Raw genomic sequence first — 26,936 nt, forward strand, 5'->3', positions numbered from 1 at the left:
CAAAGGGAGAGAGTCCCAGCTTTTGGAATATACCCTCAGAAAAACTCTAAGTCAGACATAACCTGAAATATCTGACTGGGAAGAGCAATTAACAGGCTTGGATGGGGACCACTGTTTTGAAGTCAGATATCGCCAGTTCCCAAGGGCCGATTTTTAAAATTCTTATACCCATGGAATAAGGGGACCCTCAGCTTTCAGACTAGGTCCCTTAGACTCCTGGGGGGGTTTCTGGGTACTCAGAAACCCCCCCTGCGTGCGCTACTGACACATGCACCCATGTGTCAGAAGAAGAAATTCACCTTAGCATTTAGATCTTTCCCTTTCTTGTATAAAATAACCATGCACAAATAGTGTAAAGATACGAGCATAAGCATGAGACAAACACACTTATCAGGTGAATCTGCGATCAGACAATACAGCACCGTCATCAGCAGCAGCAGCATCAGCGTGCATTTGCGCCTATCCTCAGGCACCTGCAGTTGATATGGCCAAGTCATGCAGGTCTGCATCTATTTGCAATTACACAAACATGCTCTTACAGTAATCCGCCTACAGCAGAACACCCTTCCCTCTGGCCATCGGGATCAACCAGTTCACTAGGCAAGTAGGCGGTTGCAGATGGTTCTGGTAGACGTTCCCACTATTCTGGGCACCTGGGAGCGCTACCTAAGATTTTATGAGGCAAGTATGACTAGGACTGTCTCAAATAGTACTGTACTTCCTTTCTTACACAATGGGCCTTATTCTGGTTTGTTCGGATGGCTCCGAATGCGTATGGACAGCCGATGGTTGGTGTTTGCGCATGTGCAGAGGCGAATCTGCATATGTGTGAACACAGCGCACGTCCGAATACGGCGTGAATTCTGTACAATCCGAGCAGGTGGTGTAGAGGGGTGTTAAGTGCTGTTTGGCCTCATTAACATATGCATACGCCCCGCGTTTCATGCGTGTTCCCATGAAAACGCTGGGCGTAAGTATGGTAATGCAGCCGTGACGCACGTGTGGGGGGCGGACATATGACATAGACGGATGCCAGCTGCCCACCCATATCCCTGCTTTTGCACGGAGAAATGCCCAAGTGGTCTGGAGCACTCGGTGCTGCCTGACCATTCGGTCCAGCATTCGATGGTCGGCGACCATCGAATGATGGGGGAGGTTCCCATACATGGAGGAGGTGTTCACATGAAAAATCTACTCGAAGTCCGTTCGGTCGTCGTCTTACCACATTCGGACGGTGTGAGCGATCCGTACGGAAGGCGGGGCTAAGAACACTCGGTTCCTGTCCGCAAATACGCATCCGTCCGAACCAACCAGAATAAGGCCCAATGTTTCATGTAGACCAAAAATTATAATAGTACAATTTGAGTTGTTCATGAGTCTATAAAAACATAATACAGGTTGTGTATCCCTTATCCAAATGCTCGGGACCAGAAGAATTTTGGAGAACAGATTATTCTGTAGTTTGGAATGTTTTAATATTTGAATGATGTATCTTGAGGTATCTTGCATTTATGTTGTATAAACCCATCAAACACATGAAATACACACAAATATATTTTATTTGTGCATGAAACAAGGTTTTAAAACATGAACCAAAGTTTGTGTACAATCACAGGCACTGACTTTGGATGTCAAGTAATGAGGTCATTGCACATATTTAGGGCCAGTTACATCTTATTTCCCCAGTAGTGCCAGTTACAGATGTACCCAGTAGCTGTTTAGCATAAAATAAAAAATCAAAGTACATTTTGGAGACTAGTAGCAAGATGGAGGGAGACCCTCTGGAGAAGTATTTTTTTTTACGCACTGCACTGCACTGCTTTAAAGCCCACCAACACTTTTTCAAAATTAGATACTGCGGGGGCACACCTGAGGTAATCCAAAATTGAGCCTGAGCACCCAATTAAATTCTCCCCATTGTGTCAATAATGCTACTGTACTTTTATTGGAAGTGACACCGACAAGAAGGGATCAGTCTTTTGGTCAGTTAGAAAATAAAATCTTTAAGTTTTCTTGTGAGAAGGAAAATTAAAGCTTGAAGTAGGTCTACATAGTATACAGACTGTTTTTCAACAGCTGGTTAATCACTTGTTTGACAGATACAGGAAGGAAGCACAAAATGGTTTATTTAGGCCTGTTATGAGCTCTTTTGACACAAACGCTGCATGTAGCTTTTTTTACCAGCTGTCATAGCGAAAACTTTGGGAGTCACCTACTAAGAAAACCCCATTAATATTCATTACCAACTACGTAATAATATACATGGCAAACATAGAAAAAAATGAAAAATAATAGATACAATGCTTTAAACCATGTTTTAATGTTCTTTTATTATTTATTAGCAATAATTCTACTTTTATATAGTATTTTTGGCTATAAAACCTAACTAATATTTTTCTGAATATGGATTAAACACAATTTCAGTATATTTCTGATAGGAGTTATTCAGTTCTGATCGCTGGGGCACGATTTTGCAGCTCCCTGCACCAGCATACAACTCTTTACTTGGGTGCCGGATGCCGGTCCGACCACCTGTCGGGTCCGATGCGCACGGGTCCGGGCATCAGACCCGACGGCATGTCAGGAAGAGGCGATTTGGTCCGATTTAACGGGCTGATTGGTCGCAATCGGACGAAATTGGACCAAATCGCCTTTACTCTGCACAAATTTCCCTCAAACCCCTAAGCATGCCTGCATTTATACTGATATTCACAGAAAACGGACATTGCCAACCACAGTCACCATCTTCCTGTCAATCAACATGCGAATGGCCAGTGATAAAAAAAAGTTAGCAGGATTTTATTTCAGGAGGGTCTCACACATTTGCAGTCTATAAATAATCGCTCGAGGGGGTTTAACTAAGTCTAAATTGATTGCTTATAAACCCTTATTTGATAATAGCCAATTTAATGGATTAATAAAAAAGCCACTAACTGAAATTTTATTATTATTTATTATTATTATTATTATTATTCAAGATGGAATATGGTACAGTACAGTGGATATTTTGCAGTTTCTGGTACATTTCAGACTGACAGTACGATCACAAGCATCCAAGTGCCGCCCCCAAACATGTGCAGCCCCCTAGGCACATGCCCCTTGCGTGCCTAATGATAATTTTGGCACTGACAGCAGTCCCACCATGTTACAGATGTTTTTCTTGAGATGTTCTAATTGATGAGTCAAGTCTGTGCGGATCCAAATACTCTTCCCTGAGTCCCACCATATTGCAAATCCAGAAGGGAAGCTATATAATATATAAGTGCATCAGAAGGTTATGCGTGTTTTACTTTAATATGATAGGCTTGCCTGAAAAGGTGAGTTTTCAGGGAATTCTCCAAAGTTTAGAGGCTAATAATTGTATTGTGTGTGGAAGGGCATTCCTTAGGGTGGGACGCAGATCTTGCGCAGTGCAGAGTGGTAGAATTGGGAGATATTTAGAGATAAGTAAAGAGGGTGTGGTATGGGGCTCCGACAGTGGGGATCCCGACAGTCACTATCTAGTGACTAGCGCAAAGAAGTCCCTTGTGGGCTCGCTGCACTCGCCACACTGTAGGCCCGGTGGCTCGCCACAGATCCTATTCTCCCTCCATGAGGGTCGTGGACCCCCACAAGGGAGAATAGCCCCTGTGAGTCGGGATCCCCCTTGTCGGAGCTCCGGCAGTCGGGATCCTGATGTTGGGATACTCACTGTCGGGATCCCCAATGTCGGAGCGCCATCCGGCACCCAAGTAAAGAGTTGTATGCTGGTGCAGTATGGTTAATAGCTTTATATGTGAGTAGAAGTATTTTATATTGGCTCATCCGCCCTCAAATTGTGACCACTGCTTTTCTCTTGGCCTCACGACAATGGGAAAGACTTTACACAAAGTACCCCAGCTTTGCCTATTAGTCCAAGCAACTGACTTGTACCCCTAGTATAGGCTACTGAAAGCTTGTGTGCCTTCAGACAGTTCACTAATAGTCATCCAGTATTAATTATAAGCTCCCTGAACGAAATACCAGGTACTGAAAGATTTTCTAATAATGTTCTTGGCCTGCACAAGCTCTTCATGCGATATTCAATTTCGCTGCACAATTATGCTTCTTGATAAAGTACATGTTTAAGCTGATCAAAAAAGCATATGCAGCTCAATCATGTATTTATTTCAATTATGATCCTATTACATCATATTGGTCTCTGGATGAATCAGAAAAGTACCAAGGGATCACATTTATAAATTAGTGATGAGACCTGGCTGGATCAGGATTGTCTGGAATGTAGTTGTAGCCAAGTTTCCAATCGGTGAGTCAGTATATTGGCTTACATTGCTAAAATGTCAATATAGAAATTCTAGTGGAAGATGTTTTACACGTTATGCTTCCTCAGCCTATGTAAATACGATGGTATTAACCCATGATACGGTAGCCAAACATAATCTGAAAACATTACTGACTGCAGTATATACAACCCCGTACAAAACACAGCGTGATTGCTATTTTGTGATGTTAGTGACTCAGATAAATCAGTTTTCAATGTAAAAGTTGAGGTAATGAAATGTTTCTAAAGTTCAACAGTTTGGATTTTAATGCTACATTTGGTATTGTTCCCACTACAAATGTCTCCTCATACACCTATCCCCAATACTCCATGTGGTGCAAAAGGCCTGGTATGACTGAGCCAAGTCTTTTTTTTTACTCTAATGTGCATTTTATTTGCAATTGGATATGACAAAATATCTTCACTAGACTGCACTGATAAAATTGATATGCAGCACTTATATATCTGTGTTTTAATGAGCCGTTAAATTTACTAAAGCGTCTAAAACTTAAAACAGGTGATGTTGCCCATAGCAACTGCATTCTGACTATGATTTTTTAGTATGCAATGGAGAAATGATAGAATCTCATTGGTTGCTATGGGCAAATTTTTGAAGCTTTAGTAAATTTACACCTAACTGTACACATAGGACATTATTCAGGTCCATTCAGCCTGACACGTGCGTTCTCACGTGAACTATGGTTTGTGTTTGCGCATGTACATTTCTGCACATCTGCATGCACTTGGTGTTTGCAGCCACGGCGAACACCCAACATTGCGAATGCTGGGCAGGGGGTGTCGAAGCGGTCCATTAGCATATGGGAACGCCCAGCGTTTCATGGGCGTTCCCATGAGAACCCTTGGCACTCTCATGCTAATTGGGGGGGGGGGGGGCAGCTGACATCACTGGATGTCAGCTGCCCGCTCACTTCCCCCCGAGCGTCCATGCATATGTAAGCTTGCTCGAAGCAACCTTACATATGCATGCACCTTCCACATCTTTCAATGGTCTGTGACCACCGAAAGATGTGGGAGGTTCCCACAGACATGCAAATTAGGTCGGACTTGTCCAGGCCTTAACTCTCTCTGCACATGTTACATCTGCCCCATCTGCAGTGCACATGGTTTGTCCATTAGAGAGAGAATTTGCTTTTGCAAGTGAACCAGAATCAGGCCCATAGTATATGAGGATGCATCTAGGCACATTTCAGGTATATATGCAAAACTAATTGTGTGGAGTAGTTACACAGATCAGTATGTGGCCATGAATCTTCATATGCTGTTGGGAAACAAATAGGAGACAATAAGCAGCACTACCACACATAGGACCTAATTCAGACCTGATTGCACAGCTGAAAATTTGCAGGCCAGGCGATTATTGATAGCCTGCTTATTCATACGATCCATAGTATCCCAAACACGAGGCCATCCTGGGATAAAATCGTGCTACTTTTCTGATCGATGGCCATTCGCAAGTTGATTGACAGGAATCCGGCATTTGTGGGTGGTAACCGGATGTTTTCTGGGAGTGTAAAGGAAAACGCAGAGGTTCCCAGGCATTTGAGGTGAAATCGTGTTAAGTCAGCTCTGGCCCCGATCAGTCTGTTTCTATCGCAGCTGCCAAGTAAGTCCTGGGCTACGCGCAGACTGCACACAGTGGGAATCATTAGCTGGTGAGCAGCTAGCGAATGGATTTGCAGCTAACCGCAGGCCTGCAATATTTTCGCAAGCTCTGCTAAGGAATTTTCAGGCCTGCACGGGGCGGGATTTTACTCTGGCGGGCGGTGTATATCACTGGGCTCAAATTAGCAGCCCAGCAATCAGGTATGAATTAGGCTCATGAGCAGAACTGATACACATTGGCCCTTATTCAGATCTGATCGCAGTAGAAATGTGTTCTCAAAATGGGCAAAACCATGTGCACTGCAGGTGGGGCAGATGTAACATGTATAGAGAGAGTTAGATTTATGTGAGTTATTTTGTTTCTGTGCAGGGTACATACTGGCTGTTTTATTTTACACTGCAATTAAGATTTCAGTTTCAACACACCCCACCTAAATGTAACTCTCTCTGCACATGTTACATCTGCCCCACCTGCAGTGCATATTGTTTTGCCCATTTTGAGAACAAATTTCTACTGCGATCAGATCTGAATAAGGGCATTGAGCCTTATTGAGCTGTTATGTAATATTGTGTATTCTTTGTATCTCTCACTACAAATAAAGTTTTTCTTCTTTCTAATGTTACTTTTTCTTCTAACCCACAGCCAGTTGGTTTTGTGAGTTTTGATAGCAGATCAGAAGCAGAAGCTGCTAAGAATGCATTAAATGTAAGTAAAACTATAACCTGTAAGGAAATCCAACATATTAAAACTGTATAAGGATATTTCACATATAAAAGCTGTATAAGGGTAATCCACACATTAAGGGCAAGCCTTGAAAAGTGATAAAAATGGAGATGGATAAACTGCCATCAGCTCCTACCCTTCATTTTTCAAACACAGACCGTGACATGCCATTTAGGAGCTGATTGGTTGGTGGTTTATCACTTTCCATTTTATCGATTTTCAAGCTTAGTACATCTGGCCCTGTAGCTGTATAAGGCTATCCCACATATTAATGATGTCTAAGGATATCCCACATAGTTAAGCGCACCATAGGAAAGTTAAGGCCTCTTTTTATGCGATTCCTTCACATTGCTGCGACGGATCGCATGAAAAGTGGCACATCGAATGTGTGAATTTTCCTTAGCTTGTGATGCGAGTAGCGTTCATGTGCACCTCACATTGCACTAGTAGATCCATTGGGCTGCCATGAATATTCATAGCAGCCCGTAGCCCTTGCTGGGATCGCATTCTCAGACCGGGTTAATTCTGTGTCCTTACTTGAACCTGGGTCAAGGTGCAGTGTGAAAGCCTCACCCCGGGTCAAACAACCCTGGATTTCAAGCAGTTCTGACCAAGGTCAAGGTGCAGTGTGAATGGATAACCTGGGTCGAGCGACCTGGTCCCATTCACAGTATGGAGGAGGCAGAGCTGTCAGCTCCAAGCACTGCCTCCTCCCCTGCCCCCCAATGATGCACCACCACCACTCAGCCACCATGTGACGTCATGACCAGGCTTATTGAAGCTTTCAGAACGCAAATGCCGGGTTGCTCCTGGGATGGCACATGTCCTGGGTACTACCCGGTATTTGTGGTCTGAAATGGGGTATAATTAGTATATATAAAAGGCTAACTACTCACCTCAATGAAGTGAAGTACCGCCACTGACAACTAAAGGCCACTCAACAAACCGAATGACATAATAGAAAGTGAAAGCAATTTTTGCAGAGACAGATCTGTTTCAAAGTTGCTGGATATGGAGAGAGCTCTGAAGACAGAGATTAGCAGTAGGAGCAGATGGGACTGGGGGTGAGGCGTAGAGCATGTGGGATAAAAACTGTCACAGCCCGAAGTGAACGTAAAAACTGTCACAGCTCAAGGTGAAAGTAAATATATAAGTATTTTAGGTACTCTTTACTTAGTTGGGCGCCCGTCACGGTACATTTATGTATGGCCGCGACGCGACCGACGCGATGCCCGCGATTTCCCATTGAAACCCATGTTAAACATGGAAATCGTGTCGGTCGCGTCGCGGCCGGCCATAAATGTACCCGCGATGCCCGCGACGCGATGCTCCCGATTTACCATAGGAATCAATGTTAAAAGGCCCGATGGACCCGATTTTACTGTTAAATGGCTCAATGGACCCGATTTGGCCATAGGAATCAATGTTAAATGGGCCACAGAGCCCATTAACCCTTAAATGTCCCCCCAAATTTTTAACGCCACCCCACGATCCACGCCAACCCGAAGCGTGGCGAGCGCAGCGGTACGCGTCCTCCGACCTTTTCATGCCCTACTATCCACTAGGGCGTGGAGTGAGAATATAATAGTGTGGCGAGCGCAGCGAGCCACCGAGCCCGAAGCGTGGCGAGCGCAGCGAGCCCCGCGAGGGGACGCGGATACCTTCACAGTTATACGCGTCCCCTCGCGGGCTTCACAGGTGTCCGTGGCGACGCCGACACCTGTGAAGCCCGCGAGGGGACGCGTCTACCTGTGAAGGTATCCGCGTCCCCTCGCGGGGCTCGCTGCGCTCGCCACGCTTCGGGCTCGGTGGCTCGCTGCGCTCGCCACACTATTCTATTCTCACTCCACGCCCTAGTGGATAGTAGGGCATGAAAAGGTCGGAGGACGCGTACCGCCGCCCCTCGCGGGCTCGCTGCGCTCGCCACGCTTCGGGTTGGCGTGGATCGTGGGGTGGCGTTAAAAATTGGGGGGGACATTTAAGGGTTAATTGTGCCTATTTGGGCTCTGTGGCCCATTTAACATTGATTCCTATGGCCAAATCGGGTCCATTGAGGCATTTAACAGTAAAATCGCGGTCAATCAGCCTTTTTAACATTGTTCCCTATGGGAAAATCGCGGTCATCGCGGTCATCGCGGGCATCCCGATTTACCCGCGATGCCCGCGATTACCGCGATGACCGCGATTTTTACCCCCGACGCCCGCGATTTCAATCGCTGGCGCCCTTCTAGGTAAAGAGTACCGTATTTTAGGAAGCGCTCAAGATCGAAAATATGAATTTACATTTATTTAATAAAAAAATAAAAAAACACATATAGTAAAGACAATAATTGAATAATAAATTACTAATTGAAAAAATAAAATTTAAAAAGAAACCACAATCTGGTCAGTAGTTAACTCTGGCATTTAATCTGCATTAAGTAAATTAAAAAAAGCATTGCCTGCCGGATAGCGTCCCCCAAAAAAAGGTCTCCAGTATTCCAATTACTCCATAAATTGAAGACACTAGATAAGAATAAATATAGGATATATTGTGATATTTTTCTAAATAACAGGAGTATGGATCCCATAAAAAAAAGATCTATATATATATATATCTCTGTCTGTTACCTTAGGTGCACAGTGGTATCAAATAATGCCACCGGAGAACTGTTTAGATCTCATATAGTTACCACTGTCTTGCAGCCCGTCTGTGGCTGAGTTCGTCCTGTGCTGGCGGGGAGCAGTGACAGTGTCCTTTCACTCACTCGCCGGCTGAAGAGTGTGTCTGTATAATTTTTCCCGATTGCTGTAGGTGTCCCTGATGCTGCGGGTAGACAGCCCCGGGGATCCGTTTGCCAATTCCGGACCGTGCGTGTCCAGCTGGAACCTGGCTGTATTGCTCAAGCTGGTGACGTGGGTGCTCATGACACTGGTGCTGGGGGCCGACAGCTGACATCGCTGGATGTCAGCTGCCCGCCCACTTCCTCCAGTGCATCCACGCATATGTAAGTGACTCGAGAGTCACTTTTATATGAGTGCACCTTCACCATCATTCGATGGTCTCCGACCATTGAATGATGTGGGTGGATCCCACTAGGCTGCAAATGGGTATTACTGTGTAACATCCATTCACAAACCCTGCGAGGGAATCGGCCTTGCGATTGGGTGGCAGCCAGACCACCATTCGCAAGGCAGGGTTTGGTGGACTCGCAAGGCTGCGAATTTGCAGCCTCTTGAATCAACCAGAATAATCCCCTTGGTCTGACAAAATATCTGGTATTTGGTGATTGGTACCATGCACACATTTTTGTAGTTTTCCAATCTCAGCATCTGAGGTTACTGCTAAGAACAGATAAATTACTGCTTTATTACCATTTGCTGAAACATGATAACCACAAAGATATGTAAAGTCAGATCAAGTTGAAACGGTGAAAGAGAGTTCATTGTCCGGAAAGCGGAGAATGACTCTGTTTATACAGTACCAAAAGTTGTGGGATTTATTTGAGGCAATAGTAATTTTTGTAGCCTCTTAATGTCAGCTTATTATTTTGAACAAGCAATATGTAAAATAGTTGTCTTTCAATTTGGTGGAGCGATAAACAGTGCCCAGACAGTAATATGCTATTAGTTTAAAAGGTACTTCTGTATTATCAGGGCGCCCAATTTGCCTACGTACGCCGGCGTAGAGATCGCATTGCATGCGATGCAATGGGACTTCACTGCACTCCTGGCCGCGGATCGCATTGCATGCAAATCACATGCGATCGCATGCGATTTTATCGCGTGCGATGCGATTTAGCACCCCCCCACTATCCACGTCGATGCCATGCAATGCGATTTAGCACACCCCTACTATCCACGTCACCCGGAAGCGTAGCGAGCACAGCGCGTGGACGCGGAACGCGTCCTTCCGACCTTTTCATACCACCACTATCTACATCGGCGTGGGGTTGATTTTATAAAGTGTGGTGAGTGCAGCGAGCCCGAAGCGTGGTGATCGGGTTCGGAATACATGTAAAAAAGCTGTGAGTGCTGACAGCTATTCACTGTGTAGAAGCATATGGAGAGACGCAATGCGATTAAAAGAGTGTCAGTGTATGATTTTCTTTTATTGGTTCCCATGAATAGGTGGTTTGGGGCCCCAGTGCAATATTTTGCCCAGGGCCTTCATTGCTGTTAAGGAAGCCCTAGGAAAGGGGAATCACTGTCGCTCTCCCAATGCTGCAGAAAACATCTCGCTGCAACAGCAGTCGGGTTGTTCTCTTCAGTTCCCCGCAGCTTCTTCCTCCCTTTGGTGCTTTTAAGAATCCTGCTCCGTGAGTGCTGGTAGCTGTCAGCAGGGTACACTGGAGTGCATGGAGTTATGTCCATTGCACTTGCACTAGACAGACACCATCCACAAATATATACATACTGTAGATTATGCTGTTAAACTTAAAGTATGCTCTTTATTTACCTCTTCATTGCAATGTGTTATACTTCCCCATAGCAGAGTCCAATGGAATTACGCAGATACTAATTAACAATAATCATCATCATCATCATCATCAGTATATTGCTTTGAGACCTATACAATTAATCTACATGATAGTACTATAGGCATAAATATTTATTCTTAGTTGGATGTGTGTGGTTAAGGATTTACTTCTATGTTGTCACATCCTATTTCACATAATCACATTAAATACTGAAAATATAACTTTAGACTGCCAGTGTCATTAAAATGATCACTGACCTCATTAAAAAAAGATTTAGTTTCTTTTCAAGCAGGCCTGTATGTGGCCCTGACAGGCTTATGGGTTTGGGTAATGTGTGTGTTGGTGTATCTTTCTCTAAAAGTCATTTTCCAGAACACATATTGTTCTTGCCAACATTATAGATGAATTTCCAGGGACCTTTGCTGGTAAAGATTTGTTTCTTAGCTGATCTTGCATACTGCACTCTCCATCATCACATAAAGAAAATACAATTACAGCAGGTCTTTCATTCTATACAAATATAGGGCACAGCAGCCACCCAACATGACCTGTACCCTGACCATGGTTATAGTACAGTTCCTTTACAGCATGCATGGCTAGACCCATGCATGCAATCCTTATTATAATAATACAATTGTATTGCACCCAATATGATCTGGCCACTGGACATCATCAAAATACAATTTGCTACAATAGATGTAGCACCAAGTGCTGCAATGAAAATCTAACAAGCAGAAACGCTTTAACAATGTATCTTTTAATAAGAGTGGTAACCAGTGGCATACCCTCCAACATCTGAACGGCAGAAACCAGTACACATTCGGAAAGGTATGTGGCCACTGGTAAAGTGGGCATGGCCACTAGTCCCTTTCCCAGATGTGTACTGGGCATTTTGTCCCTTACCTCTCCATGCAGGCGATGGGTTGCGGGGCAGCTAGATGTACCAGGGACAGCCGTGTGAGTGTGCTAGACCGAAGGGGCAGCGGTGCAGCAGTCAGACGCGGCTATCATAAGTCTCTAGACCAAAATACTTAACTGGAAACGCAGCTGAAGCCTTCCAAGCCTTGCTATGGGCTCCCCACTGCATTGGGAAACCTCTTACTGGCGATTGGCTGAAATTGTCCTGTGACTTGTGATGACACCCAGAACACATAAAAGACATCACAGGTCACAGCTAAAAACCGGTACAATCGGTACTGAGGTATTTAGCCGGTACAGACCATTGATAAACGGTACTGCTAAATCTATTTTTGGATGATAGTGTGTCAATATCACTTATTTAGTAACGTGTCTTGAATGGGCACTATATGTAACACATCCCATTATAGAAACCTTGATATGCTTTAATGCTCCTGTCACCATAGTGAGTACGGTACGCACTTGATATCTGGAGATCAACATTATCTAATTGGTACGTTGTCGCATGTTACCTACACGGGTGACCCCGTAAAGATTAAAGATACCTTTATACACTTGTTCACTCCCACCTCACTGTGAGTTTTGGTATGAGTTTTGGAACTCCTCCCTATCACTTTTACTGTTTATTGTGTCACTTACACAATTTATTTATTTTTATTTACATTTTCCAATACCACGAGAAAATGTATTGAATTCGGAGACAAACAAGTTCAGCGCCTACATATCTGTCTTTGTTCTGGAATATCTACGAGTGAGGATTGCATAGTGGTACTCCATTTAGGTTTGGGTTGCAGGGACTGGTAGCGCCTTGGGACATTTCTTCACTTTATTTTGGTATATTGTTATATGATTCTTTCAGTCACCATTCACTTATCTGCTGCCTGAAATAAAAATCAGAGATCCCCCCATTAGTGAGATCATAGACAAAAATTGATTTGATTTAAGCACATTATTAGGTATCTGCAATCTGACTGCTGTTCTAGTCTGGATAAGTTGCATAGTAAGAAATGACCACACTCAGTGCCAACTTAATGGGAAGCTGCCCAAGGGCCCCCCAATTCTAGGGGCCTTCAACCATGGGCAGATTGGGCTGTGAGCATTTGTGTCCTGAGATTCTTGGGAGGCAGTAGAGAATATGAGAGCACCAGGCAGCATTCTATCCAGACAGTGAATGGCTGTCAGCATGCTGATTGGTGGGTGGCTGGATCTATACATCAGTCAGAGTGCTGACAGCCATTCACTCTATAGATGTAAGTGGAGATATGGTGCAGGAATGCAGGAGGGGCATGCTATGATTTGTTTAAAAAAATTCTATTAGTGGGTGTGTAGGGGCCCCAGTGCATTGCTTTGCCCAGGGTCTACAATACTGTTAAGATGGCGCAGGCCACACTTCCTCCTCTTTTTCTCTGTGATGGATGTATGAAACAAATATACTATGGGACAAATGTAATAGGGTGTGAGAATATGAAAGTGAGAGATTTTGGGAGATTTTCTCCAATTTTTTTTAAAGCGGCAATCATTTAAACTGCAAAACCAGGTTGATTTTGCCATTCCAATGATTGCCACTTTAAACAAAAATGGAAAAACTCTCCCAAAATCTCTCACTGATACCTCTGTCACATTGCAGCTAATTACCGGGTACAAGCCGGTTTCTTGCTGGTTGGAGCCGGTAATTAGTGCGTTATGAAAGGGGTTACCGATTACAGCTAACTGGTTGCAACACTGCAATCCAAACCGGGTAAAAAGCGTTCTTACCAGTTCGTTGCCATGTTGCTCTGCAGTGTGAACGGGTTAAAATGGTTGAGCGACCCGTTTCCCTTTCACACTATGGAGGAGGCAGCGCTTGGAGCAGTGCCAGCTCTAAGCACTGCCTCCTCCCCCGCCGATGATGATGCTCCACCGCACCCCCTCATGACATCAGCGAACTGGCAATATTGCCGGTTCGCTGCTGCGATCTGAACCGACCACATATACAGGATCTAACCGGGACTGAACCATTTAAAAGTCCCGGTGCGACCCTGCATTTGCGGTCTGAAAGCATTATTAATGTTCTATTGAATAGCAGAGTCTAAAAAAAAATTTAAAGTGAATTTTGTTGGTGCTTAGTTGGGGAAATGTGTATGTGTGTGTTGGAGGGGGATCTTGGACACTGGACTTCTCTCTTGGGAAAGGCCCTGTAAGTTAAACAGAGATGGTTTCCTATGTTTTTCTTTCCGGACAATGCACTCTCCACTATCTTATGTGCCTCCAGCCTTTCTTATGTTCAGAAGACAATCTGAAGCTGCATATGCTATTAGTGATTGTGCAATACTTGCTAAACACCAGATCTTTTAGAAGTATCTATAAACAGAGTAGTGTCAGGAGTAGTAGAAACAGTTAAAGCACTTTTAAGTGGTATGGAGATGCCGGTGGTCAGACATTTTTCCTTATAGTGTATGCTGGGATTTCCTGTAGCTTTGCTGCTGCTTCAAAGTTCTATATGTAGATTCCTTCATCCTCTACGACACTGTTCTAGGAGACCGCATTCATCACAATGGTGAAGTGGGGATGAGCTCTTTCTGTGCTCCAAACAGACACTGAATAGGAGATTTAAAATGAATAAGGGAGAGTGTATTCAATACAGCAATTCATTGGACAGCTCCGTTCACTATTCTAGTGGCTAAAATGTCTAGGGTGGGAAAATGTCCCCTGCACTTAAAGCTGGTATTCCTTTCTTAGGGTTTGTTCCCTACCCACGTGGTACACTGATGAGAGCTGATTTGTAAAGAAGGGAGATCATCTGAAATTAAAATAATGATAACAAAATGATTATTATCTGGAAACATTGTTAAATGTAAATTGCTAAGCAGGTGTTATTATCTGTACAATTCCAGTTCCAGACACTTTGCAAAATCAGGGAATATTTACTGTACTGACTTTTATATACAGTGTGTAATATTTCTAGAAATGGAATAGTGGGAGGAAAACCAAAACTCCTTGGACAAAACCTTTTTTAAAGCAACAGGTTATTTTAATATTTTGTTTACTGGGGCCAGTAGGCCATTATGTAGTTGCATCGCCTTTATGTCGCTGTTGTTCCACAAGTGTGGCATGCAATTTGCCCAGACACCCTTTCTTATACTTGTAGTCTGACTATAAGCACAATATTTTCTATTCTTTGTTGGTTATTCTGGTCCGTTCGCAAGGACCATATGTTCGCACGGGGACCAATGTTTGGCATATGCACATGCGCAGCTGCATTTCTGCGCATGTGCATACATTGGGTGCGTGCGGCCATGGCGAACAGACTTTTTTCCGGGTGCACATGGGGCATGGGGTCATGATGGATAGTAATGCCCATGTGAACGCCCAGTGTTTCAAGGGCATTACCAAGAAAACACTGGGTGTTCACATGGAATCGCCCAGTGACGTGAGTGCCGAGGGTGGGCAGCTGACATCACCGGATGTCAGCTTCCCGCCCACTTCCTTCTGAATGCCCACGCACATCTAAGGTTACCTCAGAGTAACCTTAGATTTGCGTGTGCCTTCCACATCATTCGATAGTTTTTGACCATCGAATAATGTGGGTGTTCCCTCACAGCCTGGGAATGGATGTATATGTTAAACATCCATTCACAGCCCATGCGTACGAACGCGGCATGCAAGGGGGGGGGAGGTGCGTATCGAAATTTACAGGGCGGCGCCTGAGGGACTTGCAAGGCTGCAAATTCTCAGCCTTGCAAATCAACCAGAATAACCCCCTTTAACCATTAACTCCGCACCCACCAACATCAGGGTTGCGGTCAATAGCCACAAAGAAAATTTATTAAAAAATTGTAATAAGCAGCGCTGAATAAAAATAATTATGAAGCACAAGTGAATGTGTAAAGCAAATTTTTTAATAAAAATTACTGAAATATTAAAAACAAATACAATGAAAAGTTACAGACGGATCCGGCCTCTTTCAATCTGGCGAGCGCCGGCGGATGGGGACTTTGACGCACGCGCGTCTCACGCGTGTCCCAGTATCATGGTGGCTGGGCAGCGTCTTCCTGCCCATCTCCACTTCAGAGAGACGGCCAGGGTTAGGGGGATGGTCGGACGGCGAGGGGGACCAGTGGCGGGGGAGGCGGCGGGGACCTGGGGGAAGCTTGGTAGCCACGGGGCTTCATCTGTAACTGAATCTTTCCAGGAACTTCACAGATAATTTTGGTAATAACACCTGCACTGAATCAAGGGTCCATCTCAATAGTGTAAGAGCACGTTCCCAATTGTCATATTACCATACTGCAGGCATGTTCAAACTATAGCTCTCCAGCTGTTGTGAAACTACACTCCCCAGCATGCCTTGCCATAGTTTTAGCATTCCCTAATAGCAAAACTATAGCAAGGCATGATGGGACTTTTAGTTTCACAACAGCTGGAGGGCCATAGTTTGGACATGCCTGCCATTATGGTTACTGCCGGAGGAAGGAATCAGGTTTAAATTAGCAATCAATCCAAAGAAAAATAGTCTTCACCAACTTTACCTTCCACGTGGGCATAGTTAGATTATAATAGTGTGCCCAAAGCACGGTGAGCGCATGTGAGAGGAAGTGGTACACAAAAACAGACTTGTTCATACTTGACGATCCTCGTGGGCTTAGAGTTAGATTAGGTACCATGCCGAAAGAATGACACGAGTGCAGCAAGCAATGCGAGGGGATCCGGTACACTTACTCGGTGTCCACGCTGACCTATTTCGACATAGACACTAAAAAATTATGCAAAATTCATATCAACCTTTGTCGACCTTTTTGACTGTCAGACTTTTGACCCTGTCAACCATTAGTTGTCAACCATTTGATTGTAGACCGAGACACTAGATCTAAAAGACCATAACTCTTGGCATTAGTATGTTTGAAGAATATGCAGTCTATTTATAACAAAAAAAACTACTAAGTTGTTAAAAGTCCATAAAAATGATGGCTTAGTCCCTATCTGCTCCTACAGTACCTCCAATTTCTGTCTGCACAGCTCCCTCTCTCCATATCCAGCAAGTTTGAAACAGAACATTTTGCTTTCTTGGTAGAAAGATTTTCATACAGTTTGAAACAGCGAAAACTGAGTTTCCCAGTCGTAGACTGTATAAAAAAATATACATTTATTGCCAATACAGCACAATAAATTAAAAATAGGGTATGAGACCGCCAAAATGAATTCACAACTTTCAAGGTCAAAAAGACTGAACTTTCAAGCCGGGAATCCGAGTAACATCATACAATCTATTGAAAAACCGGATGTAGATTGCTGGAGATCCAAGCACAGTCCCAATATGGCAGCACACTCACAATAAAGTTCAATTGAACCGGTGCCTTCACCGGTGATCCCTCCATGGAGGACCCCTTAATACTGTAGCATATATATATATATACTGTATAGGCGAGCTCAGGGAGGGCAGAAACCTCTCTATAAGGGATACTCGACTTGTATCTCTCTCGCTCTCTCTAGCTCTCTTTTTATATATATATATATATATATATATATATATATATATTTAGAGAGAGAGAGAGAGAGAGAGAGAGAGATACAAGTCGAGTATCCCGTGCTCGGGACCACGAGAATTTTGGATAAGGGATAATTATGGTTTTTGGAATAGTTTTGGTTTTTAATACTTTCCTGGACCCCTGGAGGTTCCCTGATGGTCCCACGACATCCACTGTGCCCCCCCCAACGTCCACGGAGGCCTTCAGGATCCTCTTCAGTGGTCCCAGAAGCGCATTGGACAAGTTCTCGGGCGCGCCGGTGGTGTCAATGCACTCCTGACACCTCTGAAGACGCTGAAGAAGATCCTGAAGGCCGCCGTGGACATGGTAAGTATGAAAAAAGGGGCAGGGGGGGAACATAAAAACCCAAAAGATATTAAAAAATACCCACGGTTTTTGGAATATTTCGGATAACAGATCTACAGATACAGGAGACTCGACCTGTATGTGCAATTTTAGATATATTTTTTTCAACTGTTTATTGCCATAATAGAAAATCGGTACTTATGTAATATCTGGGCTCCCGTTTTTCTTATGAGCCTGCGTCCCCTCGCGGGGCTCGCTGCGCTCTCCACCCTTCGGGCACGGTGGCTTGCTGCGCTCACCACACTATATAAAATCAACTCCATGCGTAGTTGGATAGTAGGGGTATGAAAAAATGGGGTGCATTTAACATGGGAGCCCAGATAATACATAAGTACCAGAAAATCTTCTACCAGCATTAAATATTGTTGTCTAGATCAGTGGTTCTCCAACTTTTTCCAGCCGTGATACATTGATGGGTGAATGCCAGGACTCCAGTACCGAGCCCAGACACATAGGGGGCCCAAGACTGGAGTCTATCAAGTATAATTTGTCATAAACAAAGTTCACATTTCCCTTTAAACAGTGTAGAGGTAAACTACACTTGCAGGGGTGCAAGTGTGGCGATATGGGGTGGTACGGCTTACCGCTAAAACATATAGCGCCTGTATCCCGTACCACCATAACAAAAGCTAATGTCACTGTGCATGCGCATGTCGCGACATCATGGCGCCGCATCCCTTTTGAGCATCAGTTCTTCAGAGGACAAGGCACCGCTGGCGGGACACGCTCTCGCAGCACAGCCTGGTAGTTAGGAGGATAAATATTGGAGGTATATAACTGCCCGAAATCTCCCATTGAGCCTGCCATTTAAAGCAGCTAGAACCAATTATGATATGGCATGATACAATCCACGGATTAGTAGAACATGCATAGAGCATGATATAACCACACAACTTGTATAACATACAGCCCTATGATAAAACAACTGTTAATCGGGGTAACAACTGGAGCTTGAGTGTTATAAAAGGGTTTGTTTGTATCAGTGGCGGTTTTTACCTATGGGCTGCAGCCCCTGCCACTGTAGTTAAGCCAGATGCAATCAGTGAGACTATTGGAAGTCTGACTTGTCAGTCACCAAGGCAGTCCCATTGGGACTTGTTCCCTTCCTTTGGGATGCCTCTCTACGGGCTGCCGAGTGTAAGCCCCTAAAAAATGGGGATTGCGCATGCGCAGTACCTTTGACGGCACTGCACATGCGATGGTCCTGGTGCCTGCCATCTTTATTATACAGGTGCCGGGACCGTGATTCCCCTTCTATGGACTGTTGCCAAAGCAGCCTATAGAATCTGGCGCATGCCCAGGACAGAGGTTTGTACTGCGCATGTGCCAGTCCTGGCGCCTGTCATCATAGTACAGGCTCCAGGAACGCAGCACCTGAGGTGGGGACCTGGAGGAGCGGCGGCTGCGGCAGGGGGAGGTGCCTGCATCGTGGCCAGCGACAGCCCCCCTCATGCCAAAAGGTACGAGCCGCCACTAGTGTACATACCGCTATATATTTTTCGAATGTTCATTCAGCTGCCATTTGAGGCCAAAAATTTGTCAATGTTATGAACAAGTACATCAGTTGTGGGCTTTTACTTACATGACTCCTTAGAGAACTGTCAACACAGTGCAAGCAGAGAATAACACTATGTGCTGGCTGTGCCCTTGCTAAAATGTCATCCTGTTCTTATGTGTGGGGTGCACTGTGCCCTGTGAAACAGACCAACTCTGGAGACAACTGACACTTGTGTGGTGAGCAGCAAGTTTATTTCTGGTAGCAGTCATTGGAAATATTCAATTAGCATGGAGGAACACAGCAGTCATCTGTGATTCCTTCTGTATTCCTGGAGTTTATTGCTATGATGGTATGCAAGCAGTACATAAAATACCTCTCTGCCTAGTCCAAAGAAAAGGGGCTGTACATTTGGTTATGCCCCCTTTGTCATGTAGCCACTCCCCCTCATGTCATATGACCACACCCCTGGCCACGCCCATTTCCCTGGCACGCAGCACAGTACCACTAAGTCATTTTTTCTACTGGCACCACTGGTACTGCGGCTAGTTTTGCAGACACAGGAGGTCTCACCATAGCAAAAGAGATAGAAATGGATATAGTTTGGTGCGCCTTGCAGCCTACAGTGGATGCACCCACAATAGTGACCCCTCACTACTATCTCCTTGAGAACGACCACAGCAGTGGGAGAAACCGCGTTTGGAGTTCTGGTACCTGGGGGACCTGGCGTGTGGACGTTTTTGATTTGGACTGGTTACCTAAACATCTTCCTTGGCCCACTTTGGAGGGGAAATCCGGAATCCATCTCCACAAGTGTTCTGAGCGCTTTTGAAAACAGATTTATTTCTGATTCTCCATCTCATCTGGTAATTAGCCACTTTTCAATTGATGTCACATGTCCATTATACCCCCGTGAAGTCTGTTTTTTTGTGTCCGTTTACTTTATTAAATGGTATTACACCATCTACTACTCTCTGTTTTTTTGGGAATGCATCCTACGAGAGGGACAACCTTGTGAACCGGAGGGACTATTGACCATTCTCCAATACTTGAGAGTCGGTTTATTGGGAGAAGAGTAACGCTATACCCCTGAGAGGGACGTAAGGTATTTTATTTGATCACAACCTATCTATCCATATTGGAGAAGAGGATCTTTTCTTCATCTCCAGGAACGTAATATTTCTTCAACCAGGCGCCAACAGAGGGAGCACCGCAATCTGTTTTGTTACAGGAGGTCTCACCACCAAGCCTGTGTTTTGAGAAGGGGGAAGAAGCCCTGCTTATTTTCTCAATCTGGGGCATCACAATTTCCTAACGTCAGCCCTAGGGGCGTTTCAAAAAAGGTCAGTGTGTAGTCTCCACTCCCCTCTCATAGCAAGTAGACTCTGAGCATGCACAGGTCTCTGAGAATATGGCACCCATGCCTTGTTCCTGGAGACATATCAAATGTGCTTGGAAATGATGTGCGTCTCCGGTGCCAAGATGCCACCGCGGGACTCCAGAGTGGTAAGTATAATGTATGGGGGCAGTGTGTGGAGGGTGGTGGGGCCTGAACCCAGGGGTCCGTGTACCCATGCATGCACACAGAACCCATTATAGAAACACCTATGGTCAGCCGTGCTCCTACAGCAGCCGGCCTGATCCCAGCTCCTCTCTGATGCTGCAGGTAGCCTGGGGGATGACTGAACTTTATTGATTGGGTACAGTCCTGCTGTGGGGTCTGCTAACCACTTAGCACAGAAACACTGTAGTAGCACGAGAGGTTGTGCAAAAAAAGAGAGTTACGCTGTATGAGTGCACACTATGAGGAGTTATTGTTTTTACTTATGTTCACTGTATTGACATGATGAGTTCAGTAAAATTTAACTTTTAATAAATTTTATTTAAAAAGTTCCCCTTTGTTTTTATTCCTTTTATTTCTTTATGGGAACAAGAGGGGATTGTTATCTTATAGGTGAAATAAAGAGTTTAAAATCATATACATGTAGACATGGTGCTCATACAAAGAAATGAGATAGTGTGAAAGATAGAATATTAAAAAAAGAAAAATCAGAGCCCGTTGACTGCTGCGCTATATTTGATTATTAAGAGTTTCTTTTGGGTCTGCTGTGTCTGTGCACTATTGCCTAAATTGGCTTGCAGCCCAGTTTATTACTCTTGATGTATCTTATGTGAGGAAAAATGCTAGTTAGGGGTTTTTATTTCTCCAATACTTGGTGTCCGGTGTAGCATTATCCTCTTTTAGAGAGAGGTGTGTGTTGGTCTTTAGTTTAATTTTTAACTCTTATTGGAGCTTCAGATTGTGTTGTCCCAACCGATGTTTTTTGTTGGGGGGGAGGAGGTTTTATACAGTTGTTGGTTTCTGTGTATAATTTTTATTGGCACCTGTCATTTTAGGTATTCCTCCATATTTATTTGGAGGTTTCCTACCACAAATAGTTTACACTTCCCCGTCTGGGTAGGTGCCAGTGATGGCTTTTACTCCAATGCTTAGGTGCTTTAGCTATGGATGTAGCTACCTGTATTACTAGATATTATCCCTGATTTAATTTGGGAATATTTAAACAGGGGTTTATGCTTCCATAGTTTGTGTCTTCACCATAGACGTGTGCTTATACGTCCTCACACTTATTCAAAATTTATAAAGTGTGAGTTCATAGAATCGGATTGCTCAGTTCACAGCATATATATTTATATTCTCTCTGCAATTTACGGTGCAGTCCTGGTGTTTTTAGTTTCTGTGTGTAGTTTTTACTGGTGCCCTTTATAGTCGGGGTGTGACAGCCTGCTTATCCCTATTAGTGTGGGTGCTACTGCTTTGGCACTTCTTGTGGCCGGTTGGTTGGTGTATAGTAACCTATGCAGCTGGGTATATTCCCTTCCTTATTTTAGGGTTATTTGTCCCAATAAGAGCCTGCAAGTGCTATAATTACTTAGGTTAATTTGCCACGTATCCACACAAATTAGGTTAAGTACCAATAACACACTGATTTATATATGTGTTTATTTGGCAAATTCCTCCAACTTAGATGGGCATACAGCCAGTTAGTTGGTACATGATAGCATATGCTGCTGAATATATTCCCTTCTTTATTTTCCCAGTAGAGACCTGTTCAGCGCTACTATTGCTGAGGCTGGTTTTGCTAGGTATACACACAGATTTGTTTTAATTCAGATAACACTTTGATTTATATATGCATTTATTTAGCAGATTCTCCCAGCTTAAGTGGGCATTGGTACTGTTTTCCCTCCACATGCACTTTTAGTGAGAGTCTGCTGGCACTTTAAGTGTTAAAACTGATTACCCATGTATGCACATAGGTTTGATTTTATTCAAATAACACACTAGTTTATATATGCGCGTTCACTGGAGTAAATTCTCCCAGTTCAAATGAGCATCAACACTGTTTCTCCTCCACACACACCTTAAGTACTCTCTTCATTTACATTGTATACATTTGTATCATAATTGGCAGCTAAAGGTCGGGCTCTGATAGCTCGACGCGCGTTTCACCTAATGAGGCTTTTTCAAGACCAAGTGGACACTGGATTTTATAGTGTCCATGTTCGGCTCCTTACAGTTGTAACTAATGACCACAGAAGCCCACACAGTATACAGTGGAGCAGGGGGTAGATTGGAAAAGCACACTCTCTTCCCCCTGCTCTGCTGATTTCCCGGAGAGTGTCCTAAACCATGATGGAGATTCGGAAAGCACAATCTTCTCCTTTCTCCCCTTACACTGCGTAGGCCTAGATTATGCCCTGCGGGACCCAGCAACAACTTTCATTTCATGAGATACAGCAGGGACCAACTTGCGACATACTTACATACATCTAGATGGAATTCTGGTCTCTGTTAGTTTGAATGATGTGCTTACAATAGTGGATGGTGGCGCTCTAACCTAGAATTGCCGGCTGCTAAGTCGAGTAGGTCCCAACTCAGAGAATAGTATAAATAGCTTGGTGACCAGCGCTCAGGCACTAACGTATACCTGGTGTAGTATGCGTGTGTTATGAACGTACTGTAATATACAAATCTATGAGCCAGTGTGTAAAAAGAAATGTTATTTATTAAAGCGGGGTAAAAGAAATGACTGCACTGTGGTTTCTCTGTGTCACAGCAGCTGTTGATAGCCGGGGTAGGGCTAAAGGACACAGCGTGCTGTTAACACTAACACTTGTATGGGAATGCAGAGTCAAGTGGGAGAAGGGGGGGTTTAGGTGATGGGTGGGGGCAATGAATGATGTGCCATTTAAGATGTGTATGCCTTTTGTGTACTTGATTTGTTTCATTACTTTAGGATGTCTTTTAGTATGATACCTAAAATCCAGTCTGGCTCTTACAGTAATTCAGTAATAGTACCCAATCTGTATACAACTGAGTAGTATGTGTCGTGCTTTTTTCACATAGACCCCCGTGCTAGATTATCAAATAGGCAGAGTAGGCATCAACTTATGGGCCCCGCATATTTTAGGGGCCCATGACAAAGGATCAAAATAATATATGGTACTTGTTTCCTATCTGGGCGCCCAGGTTTTCTACGTACGGCACCGTACTGAAATCGGATCGCATCGCATCGTACACATACACGATATTGAACGATGCGATGCGATGCGATGCGATGCGATCCGATTTCCCATAGGAAACAATGTTAAATGGCTCAATTTAGCCAAATTATCATAGGAACAATAGTAAATGGGCCAAAAACACCCCTGAACATTGAAATGTCCCCCCAAAAGTAGTTGACGCCACCCCGCCATCAACGTGAACCCGAAGCGTGGCGAGCGCAGCGAGCCCGCGAGGGGCGGCGGTACGCGTCCTCCGACCTTTTCATGCCCTACTATCCACTAGGGCGTGGAGTGAGAATAGAATAGTGTGGCGAGCGCAGCGAGCCACCGAGCCCGAAGCGTGGCGAGCGCAGCGAGCCCCGCGAGGGGACGCGGATACCTTCACAGTTATACGCGTCCCCTCGCGGGCTTCCCAGGTGTCCATGGCGACGCGGACACCTGGGAAGCCCGCAAAGGGACGCGTTTACCTGTGAAGGTATCCGCGTCCCCTCGCGGGGCTCGCTGCGCTCGCCACGCTTCGGGCTCGGTGGCTCGCTGCGCTCGCCACACTATTCTATTCTCACTCCACGCCCTAGTGGATAGTAGGGCATGAAAAGGTCGGAGGACGCGTACCGCCGCCCCTCGCGGGCTCGCTGTGCTCGCCACGCTTCGGGTTCACGTTGATGGCGGGGTGGCGTCAACTACTTTTGGGGGGACATTTCAATGTTCAGGGGTGTTTTTGGCCCATTTACTATTGTTCCTATGATAATTTGGCTAAATTGAGCCATTTAACATTGTTTCCTATGGGAAATCGAATCGGATCGCATCGCATCGCATCGCATCGTTCAATATCGTGTATGTGTACGATGCGATGCGATCAGATTTCACTACGGAGAATAGCATGGTGCTCAATTAACTTAGTGGGCGCCCAGATAGGAAACAAGTACCTAATATATATTTGAGCTTTAACCCCTTCCCGACACAGCCTGTTTTTGCCTTCCTGACAGAGGCCTTTTTTTCAAATCTGACAGGTATCACTTAAGTGGGGATAACTTTTTTTTGCTTTTACTTATCCCAGTGATTTTGAGATTGTTTTCCCGTGACACATTGTACTTTAAATTAGTGGTAAATTTTGGTCGATACAGTTTTTTTTTTTTTTTGTGAAAAATACCAAAATGTCGTAAAAAAATGGAACATTTTGCTATTTGCAAAATGTAAAATTTTCTGCTTGTGAGACAAATAATCATACCACTCAAAATAGTTAATAACTAACATAAACCATATCTAAACTTTATTATAACATCATTATTTCAACCTCCTTTAATTTTTTTGGACACTAGGGGGCAGCAGAGTCTAAATTTTACACATCACACAGTTTAACGCTGCTTTTGGCTGTTCACGTTTTAACAGCCAATCGCAGCGATCGCCCATGACGGGGGGCATCGCTGCCCCCCCTGGGCAATGAGGGAGGATGTCTGCTGTCAGGGACAGCAGACATCCTCCCTCTGTCACCGCGTCTGTAGACGCGGTGACAATTCAAAGGCATGACGTACATTTATGCCATGTGTCGGGAAGTACATCCCGACCATGACGTAAATGTACGTCAAATGTCGGGAAGGGGTTAAAAAAATATATACAATCAGGATTTTTGGTACTTCCTCATCTTTGCGGCCACAGCTTACATGCCACCATTTTTCCGTTAGTAAATCTGTGGCGAGCGAAGAGGAGTGAGCCACTGAGCCCGAAGCGTGGCGAGCGAAGCGAGCCCACGAGGGGACGATGATGCTATTCTAATATAATGTACCTAACTTAAAGTACATAAACCATAGACACCAGATTCACATTGCAGTTGGTGGTTGGCAAAATTAAAAACATATTCGTAGATAATTTGCACGGGAAACCCTGAGATTTCGAGGCAGTAGTGCTGAATGGAAATTTTGTGCTAATAATAATAATAGAAGGTGCACTCCCACAGGTTGTTGTGGCCATGCTAAGGGGGGTAATCAATATGTGACAATATTTTACGACAGGGGAAATATCGGCACTCACCTATTCAATGTTGACATTAACAATAGCATTGAATGGTGTCAGATCTGCCTTTTTTTAAAGTTGGATCTGTTTTGTTGGTGGATCCAGCCGTGATTGTCGATTTCACAGATGTTTTTTCGACAGTCCGCTGCCGTTTTGACTGATCCACAGACCTTCCGACACTCAACAGCCGGAACATTGAATTCCAACTGTCGAGTTACTGTCAGATGAAAGGAAAATGGACCACGATTGGTTCTGACAGTCGGAATCCCATATTGAATGCCCCCTGAGTCAAGTTCCAAAGTCTGATATTCTTCTTGGCCCCCTGCACCAAGAATGCTGTGAGCAAGGCTGACAGAAAGGCCACAAACAGAAAGAGAACATAACTAAAGATACATCTATGCTAATAAAAATGTTTTACCCATATTTTTTACTGTAATAGCTTTAGGTGAGTTTCCAAAGAACAGACTATTGTAATCACTCATGAGTTCTGTCTTCCAACCAGTAACCTGGTCATTTGTATCTCATTTCATTGTGACAGTGATTTGCTACATAAGACATATAACCGTGAATGTAAGGGGAAAAAAACACCTGTTTTAAATTCTGGTTTAAAATACTTTTTTCATTAAGGATGCTACTGCGAATGTTCCGAAGGTTTTATATTTCCTATAGCGAAGAAAAGATATGCAAAAGAAATGTAACTGTTTTTAATAGACAAATGTGTTTCCCATTGAATGGACAGTAAAGACCATACAGTATCTTTCATAGGCTCTTAGGTTATGCTAATCATTTTTCATGAGAATGTTGCTTGCTATTGTGATCACCAAATACCACAAAAAAGATGGTTTCAGTATTATTGTCTAGTATCATTGGCTTTTATTATTGGCTAGTATCACTGGCTGGTATTCTTGTCTTTTATCACTGGCTAGTATTCTTGTCTATTATCACTGGCTAGTATTCTTGTCTATTA

The 26,936-nt window shown here is 44.2% G+C and overlaps 1 protein-coding gene across 2 annotated transcripts in view; it reads left to right on the forward strand.

The window, feature by feature from the left end:
- Window positions 1-26,936, forward strand: part of RBPMS (RNA binding protein, mRNA processing factor) — a 223,384-nt gene that overhangs the window by 94,505 nt on the left and 101,943 nt on the right. For both annotated transcript variants that reach the window (XM_083177449.1, XM_083177439.1), the window contains exon 4: window positions 6,567-6,629. In XM_083177449.1, the coding sequence (XP_083033575.1) occupies window positions 6,567-6,629 (63 nt within the window). The remainder of the gene's footprint in view (window positions 1-6,566; window positions 6,630-26,936) is intronic.

This window comes from Crinia signifera, chromosome 1 (assembly GCF_055691185.1).
Source record: "Crinia signifera chromosome 1, ASM5569118v1, whole genome shotgun sequence".
Classification (NCBI taxonomy): Eukaryota; Metazoa; Chordata; class Amphibia; order Anura; family Myobatrachidae; genus Crinia; species Crinia signifera.